Raw genomic sequence first — 26,453 nt, 5'->3', positions numbered from 1 at the left:
TGATCCAATGTCATTTAGGTCACCTACAGTGCAACATCATCGCGATAATGTACTCCAGACCGCCTTCGTAGTCTTGTGGTAGAGCGTCCGCCCGGAGAGCGGAAGGCCTGTGGTTCGATCCTGGCTGCGTCATACCAAAAGACATTAAAAGATGGTACATGTTGTTACCCTGTCTGGCGCTTGGCATTTATATCCCCCTTTCACTATGACCACGAATATCCTGAATTGGAAACTTTCGAAATTCATGATGATTCGGCCACGAATCGCGAAGAATAACCAAGAATGCAAAAGAATTTATTACATGGTCGTAGTGAAATGAGGGCATAAGGGTCTAAAAACAAGGACTGGTCGGCTCGGAGTCAGTATACTGTGTCTGAGTGGGATATTCATGTTAAACTGCGGCATGATATGTCAGTGGGCTAGCACTATAACTCGGCATCAGTCCGGACTAGTACAAGCAGACACACACACACACACACACACACACACACACACACACACACACACACACACACACACACACACACACACACACACACACACACACATACACACACACACGTCGCTATATAAGTGCAATAATCTTGGACGCGGCGTAAAACCCAATTTCACCTCATCTCACTGTACATCGACAATTACACGGAAATCTGGGTTGTGGGTAGGTCGACCTTGAATGGAGAGGGAGGAAACTATACATTGATATCTGTGGAACTCGAGTATGTGTCTGTGCTCTAAGACAGAGGATTCTCTATCTGCATGAAGAGTTGCGAGAACAGTAGGATTTTGCTTCACCTTGCCCTCTCTCAACTCTCCCTTAATACGCCCATAGACCGCCTCCGTGGTCTTGTGGTAGAGCGTCCGCCCGGAGAGCGGAAGGTCCAGGGTTCGATCCAGGGCCGCGTCATACAAAAAGACGTTAAAAGATTGTACTTGTTGTTACCCTGTCTGGCGCTCGGCATTAAGGCTAAAACAAGGACTGGTCGGCTCGGAGTCAGTATACTGTGTCTGAGTGGGGTATTCATGTTAAACTGCGGCATGGTATCTCAGTGAGCTAGCACTATAAATCGGCATCAGTCCGGACTAGTACAAGCAGCCACACACACACATACACGTGCATGCACGTCGCTATATAAGTGCAATAATCTTGGACGCGACGTTAAACCCAATTTCACCTCACCTTAATACGCCCATAAGGTATTCACTCATCCTCCAACTTTCTGAATGTTTGATGTACAGTTGGCTTTGTTGCCTAAAGGCTTAGAATTATATTTGTGATTTGAATGGTGTAACTAATGGATTTATTTCCATTCGACCACCAGCTATGATCTGGTTGTGATTAGAACATATGTAATTAGAACATAAAAGCCTTGGTGTCTCCCACGATGACTACAACAACATTCCCCCCTGTGTTTCAGCCGTCTACAACGCAGAGTTTGTGTTAACTGGAGTATTGCGACAAGAAGTAAACTTTGACATATTTCGTCTCGGAGCACACTAGCATTCTGTCGGATGTGCTTCAGATTCTTGTGGATCGAAGAAAGACATGTCGTGTGAGGGTGTGCTTGATTTGCTTGTGTGTGTGTGTGTGTGTGTGTGTGTGTTTGTGTGCAGGCTCAAGATTTGGTGCAAATGGCAGCAGTCATCCGTGGCAACGAAAACTGGATTCACCGGACTGTTGGCTGATGTTTTACAGACTTTTATATAGGGCATCATGTGATGATGAAAACGTGTGACTTTGTTACAGTTGTTTTAGCAATACGTTCAAACAGACATACAATAAATCCCATTGTTCATCAGCATTATCCATAAATATGCTGACTCATCAGCTTGGAAAGCAAACTATCATTTCATTGTGTGCAGTTTTGATGTGTGGTCTGGTTAATAATTACGAACTTAATGCATGATTTTATAAGATTATTGTTGATGAATATACATAGATATATTTATGGAGACTTTGGTTAAAAGATGGAAACTTTCCTGCTTGTTTATTATTATCCACTGCCATGGAGAAGAGTGGGGCGTTGGATATGGGAATGGAGGTCATCCGTCCGTCCGTCCTACCCGCTGTCTGTTCGCATCTCAGTGGGGACAAAATTTACAGTGGGGAAGGTAAAATCAGATTTCTTCAGGACATAAAACCTATCTCTTCTTAAGGCTTTTTGGAACTATTTTTTTATTATTGTTTTTCAAAATTAACTTCTATGTTATTCACTGCCATATGAATAAACAAAATTCTAAAGTGCCCCATGGCGGGGGATAGTGATAACGTTTGTATCACTAATGACGTGTGTTGGATGTTGTTCCTGATTAACAAGTAATGGAGAATCATTATTCCTTAACTTTCGGCTCATTCATCAGTTTGGATGGAATACGCAGCTACTTGCTTTACTTTCTTAATTGAAGCCAGGTGATATATTGTATTCTGTGGTGGAAAGAAAGTTAGCTGAATAGAAATTTTAGACTCAACTCAACAGCACATATGGGATAGTGATGCAGTGTTGATGGAAAGGTAATTTTACCTGGGCCCCCTTGTGCAAAGCTCAGGTTTTGGATGCAGGCTCTGTCACTTGCTGTGCAGAGTTGCCTCCCTTACCCAGGACAGGAGCTGAGGCTTATCCTCATCACACCGTGTGTCTACCACACCATGCTCATGGGCTGCACTAAGGTGGTACATGTCTGCAAGTCATGTGATACAATTCAGGAACTTAGCACTTTGATCTCTGTGTGGAACGGGGACAAGATCTCATACAATGACATACAATGATACAAGACGTCCCTGTGGGAAGATCTGACACCCCCTCCATTGAGTCGCATCAGGTGACCTTTCTAATCAGCCAATCAGAGTGGAGGCTCATCAGCATTCAGTTCAGTATAACAGATTTCTGTATCTCAAAAAATAAACGTACACAGGTAGTTCTGAATGGAAAATAATAAAGAACGCGATTATTTTATTGATTTTTCTTTCTGTTTCTAAACACCATATCTTCTGTGTATTAGGATATTTATTCCCCCTGGAGATTCTTTCCAGGAGAAAGTAATATCCCAGGTAAAAACTTCTAGTTGAAACTTGTGAAGTTTATCATTTCCAAAGCCAGTATCTAAATAATCTTACTAACGCTGGAATATTTTCCCAAATGAATATTCTTTCTTCCGGAAACCTTTTTATCCGGACCTATTAATCATTTACACCTGCACCCTAAAAAGATGTACTTTGGGAGTAATATCTGGGTTCTAAATTCAAGTGGGAATGAAATGAAGCTCAATTCTGATTGGCTCAAGGACCCAAGCAGTCAAAGCCGTCCCTGGGTTGGAAAGGTAAATGAGATAGCCTGGTTTGTCAGATCTTCCTGCAGAGAGGTGTGTATCGAAGTAAATGGTTTAAAGTTTGTTTCCTGATAAGATGAGTGTCCATGATTGGGTTAGGTTTGTGCCAAAAGATCTTGACTTGTCCATGCCTGTCAGTTGGGATTGTGTATCAGAAATTCGAACATGTTGATAGCCTAAATATTTATATAAATTATAGAGAGTAGTCCGATTTACCATACAGATTTCTTTTGTGGATAAGCCAGTCCACATAAACTTTGTATCATGATCCAATAGATATGGAAATGAGGTTGCCGAGCAGAAATTACTTTCAAGCTCCATACATCAATGCCATGCCTTCATTCTCAGTGATGTATCGACGAACATGTCGTATATGAAGTCTTTGAATGGCATTTTAGAAGTGATACACATCATGAAGTGAATGTATGGGTTTTAAGGAGGTGTCCCAGTCGTCTAAGGTGCCGCAATTCGCTGTGAAGAAACCTATGATTGTGGGTTCGAATCCAGGTTCGCCCTGATAATGTTTCTAGGTTTGTCAGCACCATACCCGTGCTCGTTGGTTTCACCGAAGTGGTAAACGTCTGAGACCTGCATCACTTCGGGCTATCCTCCCACATTAAGTTGACACGCCATGATATAACTGTAATAACTGATAAACCCAACTCACTCACTCATTTTAGAGAAGTTGACATCCATAAATTCTCTTTCTTACTTACAAGAAGTTAAAGAACACCCGATTCCTCTACTTCTTTTGAGCAGAATAAGACAGAGATTACCCTCTGTTTACCAGATTATTGAGAGATGACCTTTAGTATTCACATCAATATTTCAAACATTATTTCAAAATGTTGTCTTTGTATTTTGCTTTTTTACTTATCATTCGATGCAGCCGATCGAAAAGAAGTGTTGGTGCCTCACATCAATACAAGTATGTCAAATCATTTTGACTTGATGTTATTGTTTAATATTGTTGTGCTTCCATGATAATGTGGCATTGATGCAAGGTGAATTTGTTAGATATTCTCAGCCAAGATGGTTGTCCCCATGCTTAGAAACCAGAATGTGTTATATTGTTTCGAATAATGTGGTGTAATCTGTCAATGGTAAAGTGGTAGACCACAAGAAAATATCACTTCCTTACAGAATTTTACTTGTCTTGGACTAGATAACTTGCGTTGATTTCAAAGCTTCTTATTCCTTGTGATACAATGTGTGAAATAACACTGGTTCATTATCACTTTAGTCTAGTCCTCTGTTGGTATGACCTCACTAGATTAGGGGAGGAAGCTTCTAGTCCCTTAAATAGTTCACTTGTCTTGGCTGTTGTGCTATTTGGAACGCAGCCTTTTCATTGTAACAGTTACCATTGATTCTTTACACAAGTGGCCATTTGGAACTCAACCTTTCTCTTTTGTCCAGCTTCTTCCGATTGTAAGAACTTGCCAAGTCTGCAAAACCACACACACTCAAGGATCTTTCATATCAAAGTTCATATTTTTATTTACCAAGTTTGTTATACCTGTTCATTCACGTGAATTCGCTGAAGGGATACGATGTGTTTTTTTAAAGCGCATAACACTCGATAAATCTTATTTTAGACAGTGAATCATAAACATGAACGCTCATGAACTATTTGGACCCCGAAGGTAGCGTTTTAGCAGGGGATCACTGTATATTTATTTATTTTCCACTTTCAAAGCTTAAAGCAAATGGATCTGAAATCCCAGTAATGCAAATTGGCCTTGTTCTTTGGGTACCAAGTGCTCTCATTTGTACGTTTCCAGCTTCAGGGTAATCTGTGTTACATGTTTTCTGGTCTACAATGTCTTGTCAGATGTCCATGTAGGGTCCTGTTTCTTTAGATGATGACTTATTTCTTATGTGGGATGGCAGTGGTGGAGCAGCTGACACCGCACTGATGTTTCTGAAATTACCTGTAGTAGTCCAGAAAAGGGGTGTCCGAACGTATTAACGGTTTCAAGAAAAACATATTGTCTTCCTTCAATTAAGTTTTCCTAGATTTTAGCGAATTTATTCACTGCTCTTCTGATGTTGACAATCTTCAAAAACAGATATGTTTACTGTTGTTTTTGTATGTGCTTATGAGTTTGTTTTTCATCATCCATTCTGTAGGTCGCTACTACAAAAAAAGGTATGTGATTTTGAAAACAAGATGGCAAACCCCATGACAGGTACCAGCAGGAATCCTTGCAATGAAATAAAGTATTTATGGTTGTAGGTAAGCAAGTGTTGAAGGAAGAGACTGGTACATAGATTCTGAAAGTGTTTCACGATCTGTAGGGTCACATGCACAGATGTGTGCTGCAGATTCCACAGCTAACATTTACAGATTGTTGAATACCCACCCCCATTAGTGACATACAGACCCTTTGGTAGTTCACCCTCAGCTGCAGTTGTAGAAACTTCCTCCCTTGTGGTTGCTCCTGTCCAGTATGTTGTCAGGGCCTTTTTGCAATCACGTTCACTCTCAGCCGTCCATGTTGCGTGTTAGCCTAGTAGATTTGAAGTTTGCCAGTGTATTTATTACCGACTAACCCGGTTGAAAGCTTTGTACAATTGGTTTGCCTGTCAGTGTCCTCAATGTAGCTCATGTAGCCCCTCCCTCTTCTTGTGATATAACTGGAATACTGTCCAGAGTGGCGTTAGAATAAAGTCACTAGTGTCCAGTGTCCTTAGCTTGGGTCATACTAAAAGACGTTAAAAGATCATACTTGTTGTTGCCCAGTCTGCGCTTGGGTTTAAGGGGCTAAAACAATAACTGGTCGGCTCAGAGTCGGTATACTGTGTCTGAGTGGGGTATTCGTGTTAAACTGCGGCATGGTATGCCAGTGGGATAGCACCATAAAACTGGCGCAAGTCTGGACGAGTGCATCGGCCACAAGTGCTGCATGTTGCTATACAAGTGCATCATGAGGTTTTAGACCCAGTTCGATTCACCTTGCTATAAATAGTTGCAACCCTGCAAGCTATTGTTCATGTTTGACATCATGTTTGTAGCATACTCAGTTGTTTATAGGGACGGACCATTTGATATTCTAGGGGGAGTGGCTGGGATTTTATCTAATAGAATAAATTGTCCCCCCAAAAGGGTCATGGGTGGTTGGCTGGCTATTGTCTTTTTCTAATTTCTTTTTCAGCTCAAGTTATATTTGAAATATGACATTCATTGAAGTGAGACATTTTTATTTTCAAATATAAAACCAGACATTCAGGAAGTGGCAAGCCTTTTTAATAGTTAAGTCTTTGAATGATATTTAGAAGTGATACACATAAGAAATAGTGATCCGTATCTTATCATGAACAAATTATCATGATACTTATCCCGTGAGATCCCTATAAACTGACGTGAATTTAGATTCCGGAGGACGTCCTTGTGCAGGTGGACGTCCTTGTTTGAGTGGACGTCTTTGTGCAGGTGGACGTCCTTGTCCTGGAGGACGTCCTTGTGCAGGTGGACGTCCTTGTCCTGGAGGACATCCTTGTGCAGGTGGACGTCCTTGTGCAGGTGGACGTCCTTGTTCCGGAGGACGTCCTTGTGCAGGTGGACGTCCTTGTGTCTTGCTGCACATTATTGTCAGCATTATGGTTTCCAGTATGTTCAGTTACACCCATCTTGAGTTGTAAGCTGACTGTTTTAGAATCACCCTCCCAGAGGAATGTTAAAGACTTTTACTGAAAAACATATCAAGAAATAAATAATGATAAAAAAAATGATGTTTCTTTGTTTTTTATCAAGACTGAATTAGCGTGTCTCTGTACCACTGGTGGGCACGAGTGGCCCAGTCTCCTAAAGCGCTGCCAACCGCTGTGCAGAGTTGCATCCCTTTGGGCACGCCAGAAACATATGATTGTGGGTTCAGATCCGGTTCGCCCCAATGGTTTCTAGGTTTGTCAGCACCATACCCATGCTCTTGGCTTTCACTGAAGCGGTAAACGTCTAAGACCTGCATCACTTCAGGCTTTCCTCCCACATTAAGCTGACATGCCGTGATATGACTGGAATACTGTTATTAAACACTCACTCACTCTGAACTCTGAACTCTGAACTCTGAACCACTGCCTGAAAGGGATTCCTCTGCAATACCACTGATTCAGTGGATTCATAATATTCAAGTTACTGGTGGATACACAGGAGATCTACGTCTCCCATTTCGAGGCTACTTACTTCTGTTGCGCCCATAAGGATGAGGAGTGACATCCATGTCCTCCGAGCTTTTATAGCAGTTCTAAATTTGAATAGGGTCACAGTGACCCTTTGGTACATGATCCGATTTTTGTGAGTAATTAACGTTTTTGTTTGCACATTTTACAACTGGAGTTGGCTCAGCTGCCGGTGTGAGTGTTGGTGATGGCGCTGCTGCTACTGGTGGTGGTGACACAGGTGCTTCATCTGTTTGTGAAAAGGAACTGGATTGTAACAAAGAATATCTGTCTCCCCAAACTCAGTTGTGTCAGTCTGGCATTGCACAGACATGACTGATTTTGAAGATGTGTGTGTGACAGCTGCCGAGTAGGATACAACTGTGGTTGGAGAGGTAGTAGCCTTGACTAAACGCTTTGCATGTTTAAATTGTACAATCTGGAGTTGAAGATTGAACTGTGGACAGGTCTTTGAGGAAGCCACATGATTTACAGAACAATTCACAGAGTTGGGTGTTTTTGTAAATTTATCATCAGTTCCGGGGTCATGTTCTCCACATTGATGGCAGATCTTGCGATTTGTGCATGATTGAGCACAATGCCCAAACTGCTGGCACTTGTAACATCGAAGTGGGTTTGGAATATATTTACCCACTTCAATGTTGAAATATCCTGCTTAAATGTTTCTAGGAGGAGTTGGTTTTGAAAAGGTCATGAGATAGGTGTTCGAATTAAAACTTGTGTCATCTCTTTTGAAAGTGAAACGTTTGACGTTTGTGACTCCCTGATCTTGTAATTCGACAGCTATTTCATTTTCTGTCACATCACAGAGACAACGATCCCTGTCACTGACGATGCCTTTGCTCGAATTTAGTGTTTTGTGAGGAGAAATCAGAACAGGAGTGGAAACCAACTGTTTAGCAGGTTGCAAGATCGAAGATTGTTTTGAGGTTTTGCATTCCACCAGCAGAAATCCAGATTGAATTTTTTGACATCTTGTACATCACCAGCGATGACATGTATATGGTTCATCTCTCAGCTCCCCACCCACCATGGAGTGTCATAAAGACGATGTTTAACACCAGTGGATCTCCAGCTGGCAGCACCAAGGATATTGAGGTGGTATACTCAAGCAGAAGAAGTAACTGAAAATTAATTATTCCATCGGATTGGCACATGAGCCATCGCCTTCTGGGCATACGACTCTAGGCATCTGAAAGATTTCATCCCCAAAAATCAAGCTTTTATAGATAAATGATTGGGTTAAGACCGAAAGTAGCAGTCAAATGGGAATTCAAATATTGTGCAAATACAAATAATGCATAGGGCATAAGACCTGTCCCATCCTACCAGCCGTCTAGACGAAGTAATGGTTGAAGTGGTGTATTGGGCAAAGGAACGCTATTCCTGTAACCAGTGCCACGAAACTACCGTCCTCCGCCTACACAGGGACGCAACACACGGCAAACAGGTTGCCCAATTTGGTCGCCTTCTACGACAAGCAATGGGGTGCTGAGGACACATTCTACCCAGGGTCCACGGTTCATTCGCAGGACGACGACCCCCTGTGTCGTATGAAAACAAAAAGTGAGGTCGTCGTCCTGCGAATATTTTAATCCGCCAATCTAGTTAAACAATGGGTATCGAGTGTTATTTTAACGACTCGAGCAAGTAAAAAAGTGGAACTGGATTTGAAACGAAAGAAAGAAATACAATAAGGGTGGAATATTGATTTATTTACAAATAATTTGATGGGTGTAATGGAAAAAAACCAGCCTTTCCAAGTGGCATTGGGGAAGACGTCGAGGGCTGCTATCTTTGCCGCTGCTTCAAAGTCCATCTGGAAATATTAAAATATAAATAAAAACTTGGTATATTCGCAAATATGGACATGTTTCATATATCATATGACACTAAAATATACACCAAATTATACACATTTGGCCTACCTGTATTGTTTGGGGCAGTAGCTGTAACCCTCGGTTCTCAGCAGCATCCTTGACCAGGCGGAAGGCTCTGTCGTAGGTCTCCTTCTTCTTGTCTGGCAGCAACAGGAATACCAGGGGCACCATCTTGTTGGCGACGAAGGGCTGGAGGGTGTAGAGCTGGTAGAAGAGACGTGGAGTCACGTAAAAGGTTCCATCTCCGTAGATGGTGTCGCCTGCACACAGAAATCGGAGGTTGCTGGTGGTACTGAAGCCAAGGATCTTCGAGGGTCTGAAACTGGTCTGGGATGACGAGGTCTCTTCTGTGTGCAGGAAGTGGTGGTAACGTCTTGCTCTGTGCAGAGTGTCCTTCTTCGCGTGGAATGTGGGCATGGCTTCCACTACGGACCTGCTTTCATCAGTCCAGGCTTCACCATTCTTCAATGACATTACTGCGTCGTCGAACAGTGTTGGCATGGGGGTCAGGGATGACTTGGCCTTCTGTTTGAGATTCTGCAACGACTCTCGGATCTGTCAAATATACAAAATCACATTTAAGAAATGCAATATTTTAATACGTGTTATCTGTAATTACATTTGCATAAATACGTTTATTTCAGTCAGTAGTCTAGTCTTTTTTACCTGCAGTATCAATATTGACATTCTTATGAGGCCGTAATGCATACCTTAAAGTCATGATTCACTGGTTCATGGTTATGAGGACTTGACTCTTTCGTCATGATGTCATTGACTGTCGATACTGTGGAACGACAGTCTTTGTTGGTGCACTTCCAAGAGATCCAGTCATTCCTCTTCCTTTTTCCAACTTGGTAGGTGTAGCCACCAGTAGAAAAGGTATCTACTGCCGCGTGGAGTTGGAAGAACCGTGTACTGTAACTGCGCGTTTGCCATATCGAGAATGATGACAGACTACCATGTTTCGGAGATTTATAACAGAGTAACTGTTGAGTCAATCAGTTGAGTAAATGGTACTCACTAGATTATCAAAATCAGAGTTCACCAATTCAGTGAACACATTTCAGTTTTTGTGTACATATTTCAGTTTTTGACACTAACCAAGGAGTTAATCCCCTTCTAAAACAACACCACACATCAAAGGCGTACCGGCGGGTCGTGGGTCCTGCGAATGGAAACATTCGAGGGGTCGTCGTCCTGCGAATACCCTGGGTCCACAAGGGGGAAGAGCGATTAGCATTACCCAGCACTCACCACGTGTAGGTTGCTCTTAATGAGTGCCTGGAACTGCAAGATACTAACTTTAGTATTGCTTATGCTTGTGTGATTGGTTGGTTGGTGAGTCAGATTGTTCCTTATTGCGTGCTATATTTACTGCTGATAATAACACACAATAGTTAAATTGAAGTTGGCACGGGTGAATAGTTGTACTTACAGTATCATCGTATCCCAATTGCGTGAATCGATGCTCATGATCCATCACTGGATTGTCTGTTCCAAACTCAATTATTTTACAGATCGCCGTCATATAGCTGAAATAATGCTGAGTGCGGCGTTTAACAACAAACAAACAAACAAACTAACAATATTCATCACGCTTTTACATATATTTTACACACACATTTGCATAACACATCAATTATTACCTGAGTTATTGAGTATGTTCAGTTTAAGCAAGTGTAATCTAATTATTACCTTTACAAAACATCCCACATTCTTTAATAATATGTATGTATAGACTGTATAAAGCATCAAACAGAATTTTTGCATTTTTTAATAAGTACTCCTTTTTACAATTTCATTGTATGTGCTTTGGGAATTGGTACTAAAGGGGCCAAACACCTAAGACTTAGTTAATTTCACATGAAAACCTTGTATATAGCTTTCAGTTATCATGACCGAGTCTGACAACAGCTATTGCCGAGTTCTGATGAAGATTCCCAGTATAGATATGGAAGTCTAACTTTCACAGATACTATCAACTCCTAAATAATTTCATATATAATTAGAAAATAAAAATAGTCTACTTTTATAGTGCTAAAATCGCATGACATTTAATTTGAAAGTGGTCACAGAAAAGGTAGGCAGTGTTATTAGAAAGGTTGCATCTCTTTGTGGGAAGACAACAAATGCATTACCTTCTGCCTCAAGTCAACAGAATTGTCCATGCAAAAATTGCAGTTGCACAAATGCAGTTACAAGATGTCCTGAAGAATAAGGATACAACTCTATACACCGAAAATATGGAAAGAGAGTGGAGACATATGTTGTCACTGATGAATCTCAGACATATATTTTGGGTCTCCGAGAAAAGGCCAACAAAAGTAGTCAGACTACAAATGACACCTTTAAGGAGATACTTGAGTACATCAACGACCACTGCCATAACAAGGAGAAGGAAGAAAAAATGTATGAGGGTTATCGAATTCTTGCAAACATTCTAGAAATGATGTCCGATAGAGCCTCAACAGGCTTCTGGAGCAATTCAGAGCAACTATTTTACAGTTGTAGATGGCTGGGCAGACTTGGATAAGAAAGTCCATGTGTACAAAACAACAAGACTTTTGAACGTCCATTCCTTCAAGGAAAGACTCTTGGATCTGCCAAGTTTCCTGAACTTAAACTATTCCATAAGGGTAATACGTGTAATCAGAACTTGCTGCAGTGGGTGAAGATGAAAAAATGGTGTCAGCATGGCATGGAAGACATACTTGAAGAGTGAATCAGGGGAACGCAATCGTTGTTTGCTTTAGGCACATTCAAACTTGTGTCATGCAGTGTATTTCCATCGTGAAGACATTTCTTGACACTGTTCACGGAACGGCAAACAGCCTACTGAAAGCGGTCACACATGACATCAAAGAAAATCTGTACCTTGCAGGAGCAAGAGCGCTTGGGTTGATTTTGAAATTTATCACCGGTCCTTTGTGGAAATTACTGGAAACGAAAGGCTACATCCTAGAGATGGACAAGCATTACGAAACACGTGGAAGTCATGACCGAGTTCATGAGAAGTGAAACTACACCATTTGACACGACACTAGATGAGGACGACAAGGTTTTACCCCTTCTCACAACTGTATCCCCATCTGTGGACCCAATCCTATGCCCAATGTTTCAGGTTCAAGACAATCCACCAACTGATCTCTAGAATAGTCACAGATCACCTGCCAAGTAGTGGAGGAAACCAAGTCAACCATGAAACACAACAAACTGCCAGAGTTTGTATTGGGTCAGTGGGACCAACTTCTGAGATACAGGTCAAATTCTTCTTTTCTTACAAATGAAGCGTTTCTGATGCATTCACACAACAGAACTCGTGAATGGCCTGACAATTCTGAAGATAGTGACCGAAACAAGCTTCTTATGGACTCCAAAAAGGGTTGGGAAAAAATATGGAAAACCTTCAAGAAGCGATTGAAAGCTGCTGAAAACTTGACGAATGATGTCTGCTTTTATGGCCTATGGCAGAGTGAGGAGCAAGTCAATGAAGGTTTGACAAGACTTTCAGAAACTGACCAGGGAAAAGCCATAAAATCCCAGCTGAAATTCGGAAAAAACAGTACTCAAACACAAATACAAGGACCCCAAGGTGTTCTCCTTTACTACAAAGAATCATGCTGGAAAGTATGTCAAACATTCCATTCTGGACTTGAGACAGAACCTGATGACTTTGATCAGTGAAACTATGGCCATGGTGACAACAGGGCGGTATCAGGAAGGAATTCCTCTCTTCGTTGGAAACCACGTGGAACACAAATTTGATATGGAGTAGTCTACAAAGGGTTTGTGATTTCTGTAGTTTCTGGATTTCCCAAGTGGTTCAATGTAAACTGACGTCCAAAAGAAACTTTACAAACTGAAAATATAAATTTCAGACAAAGTATAAATTTCTTTTCGATGAAGTCTATCTAAAACAGATCTCCTAAATACAACAATAGTGTATGCAGAAAATGTTAATCGTCTGTTACATGTTTGCGAGATAACACGCGAAAAAGTGAAAAACACAGGCACCACGGACAACTGCAAATGCACGTGCGGGTAAGGATATAAAACGATTGCAACGGCAAGTCAGACATCCACAGTGATAAAAAAAATACAAAAGAAATGCCACGACTCACAGTCGAACAACGTGAACGAGCCTTGGGTATGGAACAGATAGGAGCCACCCACGCCCATATTGCACGAACCTTCAGTTGCTTCCGTGTTGCCGTTACCAACTTGATGCAACGTTACAGACAGACAGGGCGGACCGCTGACAGGCCAAGAACAGGCAGACCCAGGGTTACCACGCCCCATGATGACCGGTACTTGCGTACCTTGCACCTCCGAGTGACGTGACGTCATCGGCGACCAATGCCTTAGGTCACAGGGTTAGTCGACAGACAGTGGCCAGGAGATTCAGGGCTCATAGAATCAGGGCTTTTAGACCTTACAGAGGACAGCTATTGACAGCGCAACATCGTCGTCTGCGATTGAGATGGGCCCGGACTGTACGACGTTGGCAACGACGTCACCGGCAGAGGGTTGTCTTCACTGACGAAAGTCGATTCTGTATGTTTTGGGCTGATGGAAGACAACGTGTTTACCGCCGACGGGGGGAAACGAACGGCAGCGTGTTGCGTGCAGGAGGTCGTACCATATGGTGGAGGGAGTGTCATGATGTGGGGAGGGATCTGTGGGCAGGAGCGGACACCGCTGGTCATCGTTGACGGAAACTTGACAGCTCAGCGTTACATGGATAACATTCTTCGTCCAGTTGTCCTACCATTTCTCCATCATTAGCCACGTGGTGTCATTTATCAGCATGACAACGCTAGAGCCCATACAGCCAGAATTGTCACTAACTTCCTCGCAGCCAACAACGTCAACGTCCTACCGTGGCCTGCACGCTCACTCGACATGTCCTCCATAGAACACCTCTGGGACTTGATGGATCGTCGTGTTCGACAACGACCATACTCTCCAGCCAACCGGCAAGAACTGATCTTGGCCCTCCAAGAAGAATGGCGTCAAATCCCACGTGAACTCATCAGACGACGGACTTTTTTTTCTGTGCGTCGAAGAGTTTTTGCGTGTATTGAGGCATTTGGTGGTCACACACGCTACTAATGAATTGTTATTGAGCGATTGTTGATGCACTCTGCCTATTGTCCATGATTCTGAAAGCTCGAGTTTTGTACCACACCCAACTTTGGGGGGCTCTGACGTCATTCTCGGTGGCGGTATGATTGTCATTTTCAGTGTTGGTTATGTTGATATATTGATCTTCTCAATACACTTTACTTCATACATGTATGTTTTGTTGTTTTTGAGCAAGAGTGTCTTCAAACTCTGGTAAAGTTTCTTTTGGACGTCAGTTTACAACATGAAAATGATGTAGCAGTTCAAGCCTACAACCTGTGTGAAGACTTTGAGAAGGGTGATTTTAAAATCGTGTTAAAACCGCATGGTCAAAGTGTGGACAGTGGACAATGAGCGAGTCGAACAATTGGGCATTAGATACTTAGTTTTTGTTTCCAGCTGCCTTAGTTTGCGGTAGAGGTAATTTAAGCTGCCTATTCAGTTGAAATTGATTTGTTTGCTAGATTTTAGTTCATTTACAAGCCTTTGATATGTTTTAGTTAAATATTATTTTCATTTGTTGATCAGTTTGTGTTGAGTTTATAAAGTTTGATTTTATTTCTTATTTAATGAAAATAATATCCGTTCACAATGTTTTATTACTAATAAATTCACATGTTATGCACTAACATTGACTATATATATATAAATACAGCATGGATGATGCATTGAAAACCCCAAAATGTATTTGGTAGGTCTGAATATTTGTTGCATTAACTTATGATAGTTATGTATGCAACTATGAATTTTGTATGAATAATTATGTATGCAACTTCATAATGATAAAAATTATAAGATTTCTTAAGTTTGACTGATGCAGGTTATAAAGATGTTATATTGTTGAAGCATAAATTTAAGATTTCTGATGCATCATTGTAAAACAATATCATTTTAAATTTTGGTTACATATTAAAAGTTACAGATTAAAATGTTTTTGTTTTTGTATTGTTTTCAGTTACTGTTGGCCCTTATTGTTTTTCTAATGATATTTTGCCAGACTGGTCCATGGCCGTAGTGCCTTATGTGGTTAGATGTGTTTGTAAGTATATACTTATGTTTATTTGTTTCTTCAAATTAATTTAAATAAATAATAATTGAATATGAATATGAATTTACTAAAGCTACATTAATTATTATTCTAAAAAAATATTTTTAAAACAATTTTGATGCAGTATTATGTATCATCAAATTAGTCATGTATCAAACTATTTATAAATGTTAATTGAATTACATTTGTATTGTTTTCAGTTTTTCTTGTATATGCATCTTCCCGAGGCAAGGGAGTTAGTGACTATAAAAATCCAGTTTCCACCCTTGCCGAACTAGGCTGGAATTCCTGGGCTCGATCGTAGCGCCACCAGTGGCTATTACGAGTTATGTCCTTGCTATGCCTCTCCTATTGACCAATCAGATTCAACCTCTCATATCACTTGCATTTGCTTTAAACAAAACGGTGGCGCCCAGTCAAGACGATCTGATCGATAATCAAGATCTGTATTGTGATAAAACGGGTCTTACATCGCGAAGTGCATCAAATCACGTGAGCACCTTGATTAAAAACATGAAACGATTTAGAAAATATCTGTTGACAACGAGTTAGCGGTGCACAAGCTTTGCAAATCCTGCAGTCGACCGAAATCTGCATGACACTTTACGAACCGGATTTCGATTTCGGTGCGCGATTTTGTTTGGACTATGCATAGACTTGTTAGTCCAGCCAAAATGTAACTCCATAATATCAGCCTAGTTCGGCAAGGGTGGAAACTGGACTTTTATAGTCAGTTAACTCCCTTGCCTCGGGAAGATGTGTATATGAGGATATTCCCCAGTATATGAGGATATTCCCCACATTAGTCCATGACAGTAGTTTCGTTGGTTTGTTGTTTAACGCCGCACTCAGCAATATTCCAGCTCTATGACGGCGGTCTGTAAATAATCGAGTCTGGACCAGACAATCCAGCGATTGATATCATGAGCATCGATCCACGCAATTGGGATCGATGACATGCATCAACCAAGTCAGCGAGCCTGACCACCCGATCCCGTTAGTTGCCTTTTACGACAAGCATAGTTACGGCAAGCATGGGTTGCTGAAGACCTATTCTACCCCGGAATTTTCACGGGTCTCCATGACAGTAGTACTTTGTTTGGTAAGACATAGTTGTAAGTATGTTATTATATTTCTTATTTCTTAAAATACATTTATATAGATAAATAATAATAACAGTAGGCTTAATCATTACATTTCATTGTCAAGTGTCAGAGTCTGACTGTATTATAAGTTTTTATAAAATTTTGTTCTCTCAGTCTTTTGAGAAGTTTCTTCAGCATGTTCAGAACACATAGGAATATTTCACTGACCAGATATTTAATATTGAAAGTATTCATTTCTTTCTTTAAATAAAAATAAGCTGTCGGAATATTAAAGGTTCTAACTAATTCCCTTTTTATTCTAATTCTTACTAATAATATCAATATTATGATTCCTGTTGAGATATTAGCGAGATACATATACTGGGTTTGTTGCAACTTTATATTTACAGGAAATCATTGTATTTTGTTGAAATGATGTAAAACTTGTGAAATATTAAAATATATCAAAATAATTCTTATTTCTACTTTTTGCTCTCTTTCAGACTGGTTTTTCCTTCAAACAGTATGTTGTAGATAAATGTCCAAGGATTAAAATTATATACAGATGTTGTGTCTTGTGTGTAAAATATACTTCTTGTGTCATTGGGACACTTTTGTTCAACATCGAATTTTGGGTCCGTTTTTTGGTTTTCTGAGACCTCACCTTACAACATGGTCAACTGCATTCAAACTGAAAGTACACATAAAACAACTGCGGTTACTCCTTCAGGACATATCAAAGATGAAATAAAACACGTTAAAAAATATAAATATACAACAACAAAAATCAGTGGTGGCTGCTAATTCTACCCCGGATATTGACGGGTCAGTGGTCACACTAAGAGGGTATAAGCCTAACACCACCACCCCCAGTTGTTTCTACAACCGTGGATATGTTGGGAGACATCTCTCCGACCTTTTCAACGCTTCCACAGACCCTGGCACCTCCTCATTCTCCATGTGCAGCGTTCCACTTACATCTATGTGCTCACACTTCGCTCCTCTTGTTGACATTCTTCCCGGCTTTCAGTTTGTTCAAGACCGAAATCAGCACATGAACCCCCTTTAGTCCTTCGGAATGTACCAATTGTCTGTCAGTATTGTATATGCATGCTCCAACCCGACCACGGGCAGAAGATGTGAGACTGTATACTCTAGTCTGGTCTAGACCCGATTACTGACAGACCGCCGTCATATATTTGGAATATTACTAAATGCGGCGTTAAACAACAAACAAACAACAGTATTGTGCCTGCATTGAAGCCATATACCACGGAGAGGGACGTCAAAAAGGACTCCACATAGTGGAGAGACGTCTTTGCAATTCGAGGATCGGGGAAATTGGCGATGAGACACTTGAGGGGTTTTGGAGTTCGGAGAGACATGTGTTCTCAAGGGAGTTTGGAGAGACATGTGTTCTCAGGGAAGCATCACTTTTTGATAGTGATTCATACACACTTGCTTATCATATAGTTGGAATCGCGCAATGGACTCTGTTCTTAGCAGATATTTCTCATAATTATGGAAGGGGCATTACATGTAAAAATGCCACATTTTTTTTCAGGTGCTTTTGACGCCTTCTAATTCCACCAATTCAAGCGAATCTCTGAAAGTGGACGCTGAGACGAAAAAGATAACTGTTGAACTCCTGGAGGTATGTTGGGGTTTTAAAGAAACATTAAAAAGAATTAAATTTTTATAAATAAATGTATTACTGAGTTCTCGTTTAATGTTGGAAGGAGCCCAAAACGTAAGTTAAAGGAGTTGCGTATATAAGTAAAATATAAGGACAAGTGTCACTTCCCACCAATACGTCCATGTATTTTCTGTTCCTGCAGTCTGAGGTCGGTGCAGGAGACCCACGAGAGAAAAAGAAACTCACATTTCGTCCTCTTCTGTAGATGGTTGTGGATGTGAAAAGATGGAGGAGCCGCGCGGCCAAAACACCACAAGACAACGGTGTGCAGTCTGGAAGCAACCTAGCGGTATGTATAGACATGTGTATTTACAATACAGTACATACAAAGTGAATAAGATCAAGGGGGTCATATGTACAACAGTCACACTGATTCATACAGTAAACAACAACTTCATCACAATCCACAGAACGAGAGAAACGTCAGACGACAAAGCAAGGGAACCAACTCTGTACAGGTACATGGGATTCTGCTGTTAACCGCCTGGTACCCTTGTCATAGTGACTCTCACGTAAACGTGGGTTACTTTACAGCAAGATCGGACCAGATCTATACATCAATCTCTAATGATGTATTAGGTATACAAGAACATTGGCTTTACAAAACTAATAAGGATCGTTTTGCTGTTTTGTCATCCTTTAAGCTAGTTGATTATAGATCTGAAAATAATATCAACTACATAAGAGGATCTGGCGCAATTGCTATTCTAGGGAACAAGCACTCAAAATAGAAAGCTTAATATCAGGGTAGTAAGCCAAGGGGACGTCATGCTACTACATATGTTGAATGGTAAACTGCAAAAAGCGAAATGAGTGAGTACGGTCCAGTGAAAACACTGTGATGAAACAAAAACGTCAAAATCTAAACTCAGTTACCGTGATCAAACAGATGATCTACTTCTGCAAACTATGGGAAGACTACTCAGCTGACCTACCGCAGCATCACTACTCTGATAGTTGTAAGACAATTTCAAATGAAACATATGCGCTATCACCCTGTTGTAAATATTTTACACACCCTGTCGTTTCTGTGGTCGATGGCATCTAGAAGAAAAACTTTTACCATCTACATGTATCTATCTATCTATCTATCTATCTATCTATCTATCTATCTATCTATCTATCTGTCTGTCTGTCTGTCTGTCTGTCTGTCTGTCTGTCTGTCTGTCTATCTGTCTATCTATCTATCTATCTATCTATCTGTCTATCTATCTGTCTGTCTGTCTATCTGTCTGTCTGTCTGTCTGTCTGTCTGTCTATCTGTCTGTCTGTCTGTCTATCTATCTCTCTGTCTATCTATCTGTCTATCTATCTATCTGTCTATCTATCTATCTATCTGTCTATCTATCTATCTATCTGTCTATCTATCTATCTATCTGTCTATCTATCTATCTATCTATCTATCTATCTGTCTATCTGTGTTATATAGGTACATCCCCGTGAAGATAGATCCGGGCTAGAATTGGTCTTCAGCAACCTAGCTTGGTACCATGAGAAGCGACTGACGGGATCGGGTGGTCAGGTGAATTGGTTGATGCATGTCATCGTACCCCAATAGTATAGATCGCGACTCATGATGTCAATCCCTGGATTGTCTGCTCCAGATTCGATTATTTACAGACAGCTGTGATATACCTGGACTATTGCTGAGTGCGGCTTGAAACAACAAACAAACATAGCTGTACAATCAACTTATGTTATGAAGGGTAAGTTTCTCCATGGTGCTGCAGCAGGTTGAGAGGTGTCAACGAGACGCTCGTGGTCCGATGTCCAACGTCACAGACATACAGTTTTTCCACACATATGCGCGATGGATGGATATGTGTGGTGTCAGTATTCCATTTCAGCAATGCACACCCTGGTCGGTAGGTCCCGTTACGTAAATCACTGGTATGTGACTGTCTGCACAACGATCTTCCCCTAGATACCGGGTCTGTTACCCCGTTGTCATGTAACAAGATGACACATGCCGTTCTCTTCCTAGAAATGTATTGTTGGTGCCTATCGAGGTAATGTGCACAAATCAATAGCTGCACTTTGACAGATATATAGTCAATATGCGATTCTGTAAAATAAGAGAGACACGAATAGAGGGAATGAACAGATACAAAGTTATCGTTGCTTGATAATTTATTTTACCAAGTGACAATAACCCTTACCTCAACTGGCGGACAAGTAAGGGAAAAGGTGGCTAGCTACGCATATGTAACATTAAATCGTAACCCAAATTCTATGAATCTCACCTTGCCTGAGGTTGTTTTGTGATAGGTAAGGTTTACACTCGGCCCTAGCAGCACTGACCGCCTCCGTGGTTAGGTTCACACTCGGCCCTAGCAGCACTGACCGCCTCTGTGGTTAGGTTTACACTCGGCCCTAGCAGCACTGACCGCCTCTGTGGTTAGGTTTACACTCGGCCCTAGCAGCACTGACCGCCTCTGTGGTTAGGTTTACACTCGGCCCTAGCAGCACTGACCGCCTCTGTGGTTAGGTTTACACTCGGCCCTAGCAGCACTGACCGCCTCTGTGGTTAGGTTTACACTCGGCCCTAGCAGCACTGACCGCCTCCGTGGTTAGGTTTACACTCGGCCCTAGCAGCACTGACCGCCTCTGTGGTTAGGTTTACACTCGGCCCTAGCAGCACTGACCGCCTCCGTGGTTAGGTTCACACTCGGCCCTAGCAGCACTGACCGCCTCTGTGGTTAGGTTTACACTCGGCCCTAGCAGCACTGACCGCCTCTGTGGTTAGGTTTACACTCGGCCCTAGCAGCACTGACCGCCTCTGTGGTTAGGTTTACACTCGGCCCTAGCAGCACTGACCGCCTCTGTGGTTAGGTTTACACTCGGCCCTAGCAGCACTGACCGCCTCTGTGGTTAGGTTTACACTCGGCCCTAGCAGCACTGACCGCCTCCGTGGTTAGGTTTACACTCGGCCCTAGCAGCACTGACCGCCTCTGTGGTTAGGTTTACACTCGGCCCTAGCAGCACTGACCGCCTCCGTGGTTAGGTTTACACTCGGCCCTAGCAGCACTGACCGCCTCCGTGGTTAGGTTTACACTCGGCCCTAGCAGCACTGACCGCCTCCGTGGTCTTGTGGTAGAGCGGATGGTCCGGGTGGATCGGCCTCGTCATACGTTAAAAGATGGTACTTGTTGTTACCCTGCATGGCGTTCGGCATTACGGGCTTAAACACGGACTGGTTGGCTCGGAGTCAGTATACTGTGTCTGAGTGGGGTATTCGTGTTGAACTGCGGCATTGCATCTCAGTGTGCTAGCACTATAAAATAGGCATCATTACGGACTAGTACAAGCAGCCTCATACACACGCACGCACGCACGCACGCACGCACGCACACACGCACATACACACACACGCACTCACACACAATTATCCTCGTATCCCAATTACGTAGATCGATGATTACGTAGATCGATGCTCATGATATCAATCATTGGGCTTGTCTGATCCAGACTCGATGATTTACCGACCTCCTTTATATAGCTGGAATATTGCTGAGTGCGGCGTTAAACAACTAACAAACAATCAAATCAACCCAAATCAATACAGTCTCAGTGCCCCTCGTAGTGATTTGATGTGACACTTATTCTAACATATAATACTCACACACGGGTACATGCATGGGTTTACTGTCAGTTTCTACAAACGGAGATTGAAATTCAGTCCAGCTCTTCAAAAGATGTATTAATTTTGCGCAATCATGCATTGACTGGTATAAATAATATATTCATAAAGACTGTTCGTACTGGGCGTCTGACAGACGTCGGGGTCTGCCGGCACGGGTTTCCTGCGCTGAGTGATCGATGTCAACACTGCACACAATAAACGACGCGCGTCGTAATCTCGGGTAACCTGTCTTTTCTTAGAAACTGTTTATACACTTTTACCAGAAACAAACTCCCTTAAGAATTGCCTCGTGGGTATTGATTAATGCCACTATCGCCCATACAGGACGGTTTTGGGGGTCAGGCTTGTTGGATTTCTGGGGGTCGGACCTATTGGTTTACGGGGGTCGGGCTTGTTAGTTTATAGGGTTCAGGCGCTTGTTGGTTTATGGAGGTCAGGCTTGTTCGTTTAAGGGGGTCAGGCTTGTTGATTTTCGGCTAGCTATGGTAACGTTTTGTTTTGCTTATTAATACTTTATTCAACCTATGAAGCGTAAATTTATCTCTTGATAACACATACAATGACAGGTTTCAATACTTCCCAGTCACGTACTCTAAAATGAATGATATCAATAAACATATTGGTCACTCTGATGGTAGGAGAATTGTCAAAAGCAATGCCATTTCAGCCAACTTGGCGTAAGGAAACAGGAACATGATAGCGACATGTCCCCCCTGTAAGTGCACATAATTACAAATCAGACTAGGCTTCAGATAAGGCTTTTTGAATATATGACCTATGACCCTGATCACGTGGCATGTGGTCTCCGGGCCACCCTTTGTACTTAATCACACATGATCTGACCATGTAACGACAGTTGGGGTTGCTTCCAACAACATGACAACTTGAGTGTGGGATAACCTAGACTTGGTCATTTCCAAAGCATTTTGTATCTGTGTGATATAAACGAACGGTTCAATATTACCGTGATACAAACACATCTCTGACTGTTCTAACACTAGGAGTGAAATGTCACTGAGTGTTGTCACTGAAGACTGGTTCCACTGCGTGTTTTGTATTCCCTGTGCAACATAGAATCATTGCAGAAGTATTTTGTACATTGCCATGGAAAATATTGCAATTGTTCTACATCAAACTTTGTGATATGGCTTGAGTTTGGTCATCTACGTTACACAGAGCAGTGAACACATGCAATATGGAAGCGTTGTTTCATGTCAACAACTGGGATGTGCATGCCTGTCAGTCCGCCAGACACGGTTTCATCATGTCTACTGAATACATTTCCTTTGTTGGACATATAGTTGAACCACGTTGTCTCGAACTCCTGGGGACTAAAGAAAAAGGTAGACTTATCCGACTCGACATTATCACCATGTGGCCTCGCCATTAACGGTTTCAGGACTTTGATGTTTCACGCCGCATCGGGCTCAGGCCGTTATACTTGGTACAAAATGTAACTTGACTGACTTATCAGTGGAAATTGTAATATACTTATAACGTTTGGGGCTATAAATTGAGTTCGAGACAACAGAGAATTCGACACATCAAGGTTAAATTAGTGATACATATAGTGATTGTTGGCCGGGATGAGACTGTGTGTTCGACACAACCGGGGATTCGAATGGCTTTGGAGGTATATGCATCTGTTTCAACTACATGGGTGTTTTCAATATTTAGTTTGATAGTTTCACGGACCGATATAGTTTGCAGCGAACACATCTGTCGCCAGAGCATAACCGGCGGTAGACTTTGTCCACAGAACACATTCCTGTTTATGGTCTCTGTAAGTTGCGTTTGAATTTACAATCACAGATGTATTTGTGTTTCACAAACCTGTGGAATGCAGCAATGCCACAAGGTTATTTCCCGGACGTTCACTGTCGAGGTTTTCACCAGGCAATGTTTGGCCATCCACGTGTCCCTCCATTGTGCTGAGAGCGGAAGGTCGTGGGTTCGATCCCTGGCCGCGTCATACCAACGACTTGTCGGCTCTGAGTCAGTATATTTTGTCTCGCATGCACGCACGCACGTCTTGGACGCGACGTTAAACCCCATTTCACCTCACCTTTAGTCTGCGTAACTTGACATGGCGATGTTGAAGAATGTGAGGAGTGAGTGACCAGAAACTCCAACGAACTAACAAATAACTGAGGTCATTTCTGTTATAACAAACAAGTTAAAGCTGAAGATGCTGATTGTCGTCGTGCTTCTCTACAGTTTTTAATCCATTGGTTCATTGCAATGTGCAGATGCAGTCTTCCGTCATGAAAGTACATGTGTACATGTAAGTCATGTAGGTCGAGTTGACCTCGTCTGTATACGTCATGTACGTCTAGTTGACCTCGTCTGTGTACGTCATGTAGGTCGAGTTGACCTCGTCTGTGTACGTCATGTAGGTCGAGTTGACCTCGTCTGTGTACGTCATGTAGGTCGAGTTGACCTCGTCTGTATACGTCATGTAGGTCGAGTAGACCTCGTCTGTGTACGTCATGTAGGTCGAGTTGACTCATCTGTATACGTCATGTAGGTCGAGTAGACCTCGTCTGTATACGTCATGTAGGTCGAGTTGACCTCGTCTGTGTACGTCATGTAGGTCGAGTAGACCTCGTCTGTATACGTCATGTACGTCTAGTTGACCTCGTCTGTGTACGTCATGTAGGTCGAGTTGACCTCGTCTGTGTACGTCATGTAGGTCGAGTTGACCTCGTCTGTGTACGTCATGTACGTCTAGTTGACCTCGTCTGTGTACGTCATGTAGGTCGAGTAGACCTCGTCTGTATACGTCATGTACGTCTAGTTGACCTCGTCTGTGTACGTCATGTAGGTCGAGTTGACCTCGTCTGTGTACGTCATGTACGTCTAGTTGACCTTGTCTGTGTACGTCATGTAGGTCGCGTTGACCTCGTCTGTGTACGTCATGTACGTCTAGTTGCCCTCGTCTGTGTACGTCATGTAGGTCGAGTTGACCTCGTCTGTGTACGTCATGTAGGTCGAGTTGACCTCGTCTGTGTACGTCATGTAGGTCCAGTTGACCTCGTCTGTGTACGTCATGTAGGTCGAGTTGACCTTGTCTGTGTACGTCATGTAGGTCGAGTTGACCTCGTCTGTATACGTCATGTAGGTCGAGTAGACCTCGTCTGTGTACGTCATGTAGGTCGAGTTGACCTCGTCTGTATACGTCATGTAGGTCGAGTTGACCTTGTCTGTGTACGTCATGTAGGTCGAGTTGACCTCGTCTGTATACGTCATGTAGGTCGAGTTGACCTTGTCTGTGTACGTCATGTAGGTCGAGTTGCCCTTGTCTGTGTACGTCATGTAGGTCGAGTTGACCTCGTCTGTACAGGTCATGTAGGTCGAGTTGACCTCGTCTGTGTACGTCATGTAGGTCGAGTTGACCTCGTCTGTGTACGTCATGTAGGTCGAGTATATCTCGTCTGTGCCGAGCATGTAGGCCTTCTCGTCTGTGCAGGTCATGTGGGCCCTCTCGTCTGTGCAGGTCATGTGGGCCTTCTCGTCTGTGCAGGTCGTGTAGGCCTTCTCGTCTGTACAGGTCATGTGGGCCCTCTCGTCTGTGCAGGTCATGTAGGCCTTCTCGTCTGTACATATCATGTAGGCCTTCTCGTCTGTGCAGGTCATGTGGGCCTTCTTGTCTGTGCAGGTCGTGTAGGCCTTCTCGTCTGTACAGGTCATGTGGGCCTCCTCGTTTGTGCAGGTCATGTAGGCCTTCTGGTCTGTGCAGGTCATGTAGGCCTTCTCGTCTGTATAGATCATGTAGGCCTTCTCGTCTGTGCAGGTCACGCAGGCCTTCTCGTCTGCACAGGTCACGCAGGCCTTCTCTTCTGCACAGGTCATGTAGGCCTTCTCGTCTGTGCAGGTCATGAAGGCCTTCTCGTCTGTACAGGTCATGTAGGCCTTCTCGTCTGTGCAGGTCACGCAGGCCTTCTCGTCTGCACAGGTCATGTAGGCCTTCTCATCTGTGGAGATGATGTAGGCCTTCTCGTCTGTACAGGTCATGTAGGCCTTCTCGTCTGTACAGGCCATGTAGGCCTTCTCGTCTGCACAGGTCATGTAGGCCTTCTCGTCTGTACAGGTCATGTAGGCCTTCTCATCTGTGGAGATGATGTAGGCCTTCTCGTCTGTGGAGATCATGTAGGCCTTCTCGTCTGTGGAGATCATGTAGGCCTTCTCGTCAGTGCAGGTCATGTAGGCCTTCTCGTCTGTGCAGGTCATGTAGACCTTCTCGTCTGTACAGATCATGCAGGCCTTCTCGTCTGTGCAGATCATGTAGGCCTTCTCGTCTGTGCAGGTCATGTAGGCCTTCTCGTCTGTACAGGCCATGTAGGCCTTCTCGTCTGTGCAGGTCACGCAGGCCTTCTCGTCTGCACAGGTCACGCAGGCCTTCTCGTCTGCACAGGTCACGCAGGCCTTCTTGTCTGTACAGGTCATATAGGCCTTCTCGTCTGCACAGGTC

The 26,453-nt window shown here is 42.7% G+C and overlaps 2 protein-coding genes and 1 long non-coding RNA gene across 3 annotated transcripts in view; 2 read left to right on the top strand and 1 right to left on the bottom strand.

Annotated features, from left to right (window-relative positions):
- The window catches only part of LOC124149779 (PAX-interacting protein 1-like), a 28,855-nt gene extending 24,973 nt beyond the window's left edge, over window positions 1-3,882 (top strand). Inside the window, exon 20 of the mRNA XM_046521551.2 lies at window positions 1,416-3,882. Coding sequence (XP_046377507.2) covers window positions 1,416-1,498 — 83 coding nt within the window. The 3' untranslated portion in view covers window positions 1,499-3,882. The remainder of the gene's footprint in view (window positions 1-1,415) is intronic.
- A 58-nt stretch (window positions 3,883-3,940) lies between these two features.
- Window positions 3,941-7,037, top strand: LOC125374775. The gene is made up of 2 exons (XR_007218750.1): window positions 3,941-6,850; window positions 6,887-7,037. It is a non-coding gene; the product is annotated as an uncharacterized LOC125374775 (long non-coding RNA).
- A 1,653-nt stretch (window positions 7,038-8,690) lies between these two features.
- On the bottom strand, window positions 8,691-10,446 carry LOC124149772. Its single transcript, XM_048385872.1, has 3 exons — window positions 9,435-10,446; window positions 9,199-9,325; window positions 8,691-8,698 (listed from the first exon to the last, which is right to left on the bottom strand). Exons 1-3 carry the CDS (start codon window positions 9,885-9,887, stop codon window positions 8,691-8,693), a joined length of 588 nt encoding a protein of 195 aa, XP_048241829.1. The 5' UTR covers window positions 9,888-10,446.
- Between the last annotated feature and the right edge of the window lie 16,007 nt (window positions 10,447-26,453).

Source organism: Haliotis rufescens, unplaced genomic scaffold, assembly GCF_023055435.1.
Source record: "Haliotis rufescens isolate VD_foot unplaced genomic scaffold, xgHalRufe1.0.p SCAF_6, whole genome shotgun sequence".
Classification (NCBI taxonomy): Eukaryota; Metazoa; Mollusca; class Gastropoda; order Lepetellida; family Haliotidae; genus Haliotis; species Haliotis rufescens.
Note: the sequence above shows the minus strand (reverse complement) of the source record. Positions and strands in the feature narration are given on the sequence as shown.

Coding starts and splice junctions, on each gene's coding strand:
- LOC124149772 (XM_048385872.1), bottom strand. CDS start 9,887: ATGCCAACACTGTTCGACGACGCAGTAATGTCATTGAAGAATGGTGAA. Junction 9,326..9,434: donor TACTGCCCCAAACAATACAG/GTAGGCCAAATG, acceptor TAATATTTCCAG/ATGGACTTTGAAGCAGCGGC.